The sequence below is a fragment of the Nymphalis io genome, chromosome 11 (genome assembly GCF_905147045.1).
Source record: "Nymphalis io chromosome 11, ilAglIoxx1.1, whole genome shotgun sequence".
In the NCBI taxonomy this organism is placed as follows: Eukaryota; Metazoa; Arthropoda; class Insecta; order Lepidoptera; family Nymphalidae; genus Nymphalis; species Nymphalis io.
Genome location: NC_065898.1, coordinates 10,104,369 through 10,111,484, shown reverse-complemented (window position 1 = coordinate 10,111,484; position 7,116 = coordinate 10,104,369). Strand labels below are relative to the sequence as shown.

Below are 7,116 nucleotides of genomic sequence, written 5' to 3'. Positions count from 1 at the left end.
AATGTCATAATGACGTGTTATTGATTGAAACAAAATGTAATCAAATTTTACGTTTTGAAATTTCACAAGTGCGATAAAAACCCATTTAATGAACTGTTTCCTAAGATAAATCTCATTCGTTTGTTTTATTTATTTTACATTGATTGGTATTGACATTGATATACTATGAGTTATCGTGAAAATAGCCATAAATGTCAAATAGGAAGTGTATCTATAGCAACCAAGGTCAAACAAACAGCGGCAAAAATATGTTTCAAAAGTGGCAAGTGGTAATGATACTGTAATCATAAATTTATAAATAGCAAAATCATTAATCAGATCTTAATAATAATATTCTTAAGAATTTCTATGTCAGTAACTTAGTGTAGCACACTCGCCTTAGGCCGTGGTTGATATGAGTTCGCGGAACAAAATAATTGTCTATTTATAACTATAAAGCCCGAGAACAAAAGTGCAAGATATCATAAGCCGATGGCTCAAGGATGGCCCAAGAACATGGGCTTGAGTATTCGACCAAGGACATTGATATTCCATTGTGGCTTGAAGACATTACCAAGTGAGTTAACCAATATAAGCAAAAATAAATAAATAAAAATCAATAACATGTGGTCTGCAACATGAACAATTGTGTATTTATTAAAAAAAAAGTACACAAATCATGACAAAATTTACTTTTATAATATTTTTCGATGAAATTAAACTATGATATGTTCTAGGGAGATGAAAGAGACTCACATTATAAATATAAACGACCCTATTTCAAAATATGAATTACCGAATTCTAAATTCGACAATCATAGGTATGGTATGATTTTTAAGTAAGTTTAAAATCTATATCATGTTACAAAACACTTTTAATATATATATATTTTTTAACTTTAGAGTGATACGACGTACGTCATTAGACACCACAATGGATTTACTCCTGAAACCACAGAAACAACAAGTAGCACATTCTGCTGGCACCTTGCGACACAACCACAATAATGGTATGGAAGTAAGGCGATAAATAAACATAATTGCAACCTTCAGTTCGCTATTATTTTATAGTTTCATCGTTTTTTTTTTTAATGGAAAATGCATGTATTCATTTCTTCCACTGAAAGCAAGAAGTATCCTATATATGTGAGACTCTAGTCTTGCGTGCCAATCTACCCAATGAACCCAGTGGTACCCTCTCGGTTCTGGTGGGATAATTTATTTGCATAATTTCTTGATTTACCTCTTAATTAAACGAGATTATTCTAGGTTTTGCACAAAATGGTAGACGGAAACCAACCATTGGTAGTGGTGAAGTCGATTGGGGTGATTCTGCTAACGGTATTTCGCATGACTTCCTCTCTGACCTCCTTCCTCACTACGTGACACCGAGGCACCGACCTTTAGATGCCATTGACGATGATTTTAATGACGTCATCATGGGTACACGTAAGATAATTTATTTTAAATAAATTTAGGACTTCTTAGAAAAGAAATAAACGTATCACAACATCCTCTAAGGAATTCTCTGTCTGACAATGTTCGTTTCTTCTAACAATACTTAAAGATATCTATGCTTATCGTATAAAAGGCATTAAGGCTCGTAAGAGTTTCGATAGGGGTTTTGTCATTACATACAGCATTTATATGTCAGCAAGATAAAATGTTGTTAGCAGTCATTAGCGAATTTTAAATAATCATATTGCTTTTCCAGGGTTCTATGAAAATAATAGAAATTTCAGAAAATCCGTTCCAAGAGAATCGACTTTAAATATTCGTCAAAATGATATCAAGAAACCTTTTCAAAATGACTATAATCAGGCAAAGAAGCAGAAGTCTTTAGTTTCAATCCAAGGAAATGCTCAAAAAGAGAAACCGGAAACACAGTTTACTATACCTGAGTTACCTAAAGGCAGATTACTGGAAATAAAAATATATTCTAATTGGGGTGATAAGTTCTTCGTTGGGATGAATGGCATCGAAATGTTTAATTCGAAAGGCAATGCCGTTGTTATAGATAAGGTGGGATTTGTTAATATTTCATTTCGTTGTTTCGCCCTTTATTTGTGTTTATAATTAGTCTTGTGGTCGGCGGTAAAGGAAAATATCGTGAAAAACCTCCATGTATCGCATGAAATTCCATCATCACTTATTTTGATCAACCAGCACTGGATCGCACTGGTTGACTTAGCTTTAAGCCATCTCCCTAAAGGGAGAGGAAGCCTTTGGTGAAATACAGGTACCAGGTGGAAAGATGCTCCAAAATGCTAATAACAAGTTCACGCAAAAAATATATATATACGTTCGGTGCTGCAGTGAGACATTATTTTATGGTCTAGCTGCATATGCCGCAATATGCGGAAATAGCTATATGAAATTTATTTTGCTCGAAACGTTAATACGTTTTATCCAATACATTATATCCCGGGAAATAAAAAGAATCTTAGTCACAAAGCTATTATCCATATGAATGATGGTATATCTGCTCCTTCTGATACAACACTAACACCAATCTGCATGTAAGCAAGGTATGGACGGATTCGGACACGGGAGACCAGTCGCAGTGCGGTCGCGTGGAGAACGTCGTGGACGGAGTGGTTCGCACGCGCGACGACAAGCACGCGTGGAGCACCACTACTCTTCGAGACGTGCCTCTCGGACTTGCTCTGCTGCTGGGCAACTACACAGAGCTCGCTCTGCTGAGGATCTGGGTGAGTTGCAACTTGCAAAAAAGTGACATTTAACGTTATGTGTGTGAATAAGTTAATATTATATAGAATTAGATTAAGCAAATTAGGTTAGTGAGATATGATATTTGAAAAAAAAACCCTTATACAGACTTAACCTACGATTCTTATTGTCAAATATCCTCAGCATTCTCATCATCAAACATATTTAGGAAAACTGAAAAAAAGACCTCATTTTTTAATATCCTAATATATTTTAAATCAGAATTACAATAAATCAAGAATACATTCAGCCCGCGGCGTCCGACTTGTTCAAATAAAGTTTGACGATCAAGTTATTTTCCACGGTGAGATCGCTCGCTCAAGTGGCGAATTAAAAGGGCCTTTGCCGACTTTCGGTGATGTAAGTGACAACTTTTTAAATGAATTTTATATATAAACATATTGTTTTTATATTTTGTTAATTTAATTAATCGTTGTCATATTTCTTAACAGACAATTATATTTACAAAAGATCCAAAAATCCTCGAATCGATCATGACCAATGATAAAAGTTTTCAAGCACTCTTAAGAGACAACGAACCAATGAATGATTCCAATGCTATAGAAAAACGCCCCCCTACTGCCAACGATAGCAAAAACAGTATAAGTCCCACGAAAAATGGTGATTTCGAGGACGATCAGCAAGATTTTAAATATATCGTGAAAAAGATCAAATTGACACTTCTCTCAAATTGGGGAGGGAGGCATTTGATAGGCTTGACAGGTGCGTGGACCAAGATTAAACTTTCTTCGTGGAAAATTGCACTTTTATGAGTAATGGGTATATTTTTTCAGGAATAGACATACTTTGTTGCAACGAGTCCATTAAAATAGATCGTGCTTACGCTTATATATCCTTAATCAATGAAAATCAAACATCAGACTTCAGCAAGTATATGGACTGTACGAGTCTCTTCAACGGGAATAATATAACAACAGAATTTGACGACATGTGGTGCACCAATTTTGCAGCAGCGGAGTGTTGCCACATCGTTATTGAGTTTAAAAAACCGACTGAGATTACGAGTACGTCACCACTCTGAAATTAATAATAATAACATTTCTTAATTAGATTCTCCGAACAATTATATTTTTTTATGAAAAAACTCAATTTACACTATTAAACTATTCTTAAACAACCAAAAGCGAGTTATTGTTAAGAGATTAGCTGTAAACACACTTGGACATAAGTGTTACTTATTTCATGTTTCTTAAATAAAAATGGTTTTATACGCAATATTTTTATAGGCTTTCGGATCTGGAATTATAATGCGAACATGGAGCTTTCCTACATCGGCGCTAAGCATTTACGCGTATCGCTCGATGACGAAGCGCTGCACGATCGTGACGTCATGCTTCGCCGCGCGCCCGGAGACACCTGCTACGACTACGTGCAGCACCTCGACCTCGCGGCACTCGACCGCAGGTGAGCGTGCAGCTGTCGTGTGCCGTTGTCAACTGCGCAGCAATCGATTCTTGCAACTCGCTGTCAACAGTATTGTCGCAAATGACATAAATATGATATATATATCATATTTTGTGAAATAAATATTTATAACTATTCATTCTGTAGCTCCAAAATATTATTTTTTTCAGATTTCATAATCAATACAGTGCAGAACCGGCAATAGACTGGCCGCTCTATGATAATGTGGAGATGGCGGTGCCCACCGGGTTTGTACTACAAATAAGCATCTACTCGACGTGGGGCGATCCCTACTACGTGGGGCTGACGGGCGTCGAGCTGTACGACCCACAGGGTCGCTTGATCGAAGTCACCGAATCAAGTAAGTTGACTCTTATCGTGCCGTCCCAGGTTCATTATTTATGTGGAAATTTCTTGCATGTAACATAAATTATTATACTCATAATAGACGCATTCTTCTGTTAGCCATTAGTGGCCGTGATGATTTTTTTTAAAAATAAAATTATGGGGAAAGGGCTTTTCCTTCTGAGGCTAAAAAACAAAATAAATAGGCGATTGCGTGTTGCAGACGTGTGCGCGCAGCCGGCCAGCGTGAACGTGCTGGCGGGCAGCGCGCGCGACGTGCGCACGCCGGCGCGCCTCGTGGACGGACACAACGCGCGCGCCGACCGAGCGCAGCACTCGTGGCTCGCGCCGCTCCTGCCGCGCACGCTCAACCGGTACCACTGCCGTTCATAATTCGTAATTGTCGTGCTTTAAAAGCTAAAGCTGCATATACATTAGAATTGACTCGCGCGGCGGCCGCGCACTATGGCGAAGGGTCGCGGCGCCCGGCACTCGAACATTGCCGCGGGACGAACCGCTCTCTGTCGGTTTTCAACCGCCGACCGCGCGCGCCGTGTGGATTTTTGTAGATTTTGTGAATTGGCTCGCGCGGCAATAGGTATTTCAGTAAACAATGAGAAGTGCCGTCTACTAGTACAATTATGTAACGCTACTGCCTTGCTTGGCAGCCGCAGTCTACTAAATTCATATCTCCATATTGGCTCGCGCGAGAAATCGACGTCTACTCAGGTCGTCCGCGTAATTTATAAGCTTAATGTACCTTCTGATTACATTACTGTCGTACTTAAATTGGTTTGAAGTTTTAACAATATTTCTTATGTTTAGGGTATTTTTCGTATTCGATACTCCCGTCTCTATCTACGGGATGAAGATATGGAACTACGGCAAAACTCCATCACGGGGCGTCAAAGAATTTGGAGTAAGTACTTAGCGTTTTCTCTAATTTCAATAGGTAGAAAATTTTAACGCCTCGAATCTGCTTTACTGGTGGTAGAGCTTTGTGCAAGCTCGCCTGGGTAGGTACCACCCACTCATCAGATATTCTACCGCAAAACAGCAGTACTTGGTATTGTTGTTTCGGTTTGAAGGGTGAGTGAGCCAATGTAATTACAGGCACAAGGGACATAACATCTTAGTTCCCAATGTTGGTGGCGCATTGGTGATGTAAGTGATGGTTAACATTTCTTACAATGCCAATGTCTATGGGCGTTGGTGACCACTTACCATCAGGTGGCCCATGCGCTCGTCCGCCTTCCGCCTTCGGACTTTACTAGTAACGTAAATTTAGAATTCGTTAGTATAGGGTCTCGTTTTTCAGGTGCTGCTGGACGACCTGCTGCTGTACACGGGCACGCTGCCGGTAGCGCGCGGGCCGCGCCTGGCGCCGCACTGCCTGTGTCTGTGCGACACGCTCGCGCCCAGGTCGGACTCGCTACTGCTATGTCACTTTAAAAACTGGGAAATTACTTGTAGATATTATTCACGATATAATATAATAACTAAAGGTATCCGATTAAATATTGACAGTGAATTTTGCGCTGGTGTTCCCTTGGCAGAGGATTATTATTAATATTCAGTCTACTGGATGTAGACAAAAGTGTAAAGTCACTATTATAATTTCGTAACAGAAATAATTTTAAGGTCAGACGCTGTCAATATGCCCTGGAACTTGAATGTAACGGCCGTTCCGCCCGCAGCGCGTCGGAGACGAGCAGCGCCACGAGCGGCAGCGCGCGCGCCGACCCCGCGCGCCGCCCCGCCACCGCCGTCACCGACGCGGCCGAGCCCTGATATTTCGGACGGCGAACATCGTTTTTTATTTAGTTTACATAAATCGATGTAACTGTCCTACCTAGTCGTATCAGAATGAAGTATTCCTAAAAAAATATCGTTTGTAATCCGATTGATTGGCTAAGTTGTACTTTGTACTTGAAAGTGCTAATCAGAAAAAGATTAAAATATTAGTTAAATACAATTTTCGATGCGATTGTCCCAACATACGTAACGAATGTGATGTCGAATTCTAAATAGATCTTAGTGGTAGTATTCCTAGATTTAAATGTTAGTCGTAGTATAAAATAAAAACGAAATCCCCGAACGATATATATAGTACCCAAACTAGCTAACGGTAACGATCATAACTTTAATTACTTAACGCTAACATCATATTAACAGCCCCGGATTTAAGCCTAGCCCTAACCAACCACCCAGCGAAAAATAATATAATTTTACGCCAACCGCTTCGTCATTCTCAAATGACAAATTGCCTAGGGACCTAGGGTCGCTAAGTCCGGGCTTGCATGTTCATGTTTTGAAATTGAAATAATAATAATAAATAACATTTAAGTAGTTTAAATTAGAATCACATAGACAGTAACTGTAGACTGCACTAAAGCCAAATATTAAACCAAGCAATTGTTCAAGCAATTTTTTTATCTGTTGCCAAAAATACCCCGGAAGTGTATGCGTAATGATATACCGATTTAAATTTACAGTTGTATTTCAGTGTCGATCGTATAACTGTCAATTGTATTTTTTACCAAATATAAATAATTGTATTATTTACAGTGTTTAATTTCCGCAATAAGTTAGTTAAAAAAAGAGCCGCTAGTATTTGAACTGGTTTTATTTCCATAA

The 7,116-nt window shown here is 39.0% G+C and overlaps 1 protein-coding gene across 1 annotated transcript; it reads left to right on the top strand.

Annotated features, from left to right (window-relative positions):
* Positions 1-439: 439 nt before the first annotated feature.
* On the top strand, positions 440-7,042 carry LOC126771730 (protein KATNIP homolog). The gene is made up of 15 exons (XM_050491782.1): positions 440-556; positions 717-800; positions 883-989; positions 1,249-1,428; positions 1,694-2,001; positions 2,508-2,690; positions 2,932-3,069; positions 3,162-3,432; positions 3,504-3,734; positions 3,957-4,134; positions 4,305-4,495; positions 4,703-4,853; positions 5,305-5,398; positions 5,798-5,901; positions 6,177-7,042. The coding sequence occupies exons 1-15, from the start codon at positions 483-485 to the stop codon at positions 6,268-6,270; spliced, it is 2,388 nt and encodes a 795-aa protein (XP_050347739.1). The 5' UTR covers positions 440-482; the 3' UTR covers positions 6,271-7,042.
* Positions 7,043-7,116: the final 74 nt, after the last annotated feature.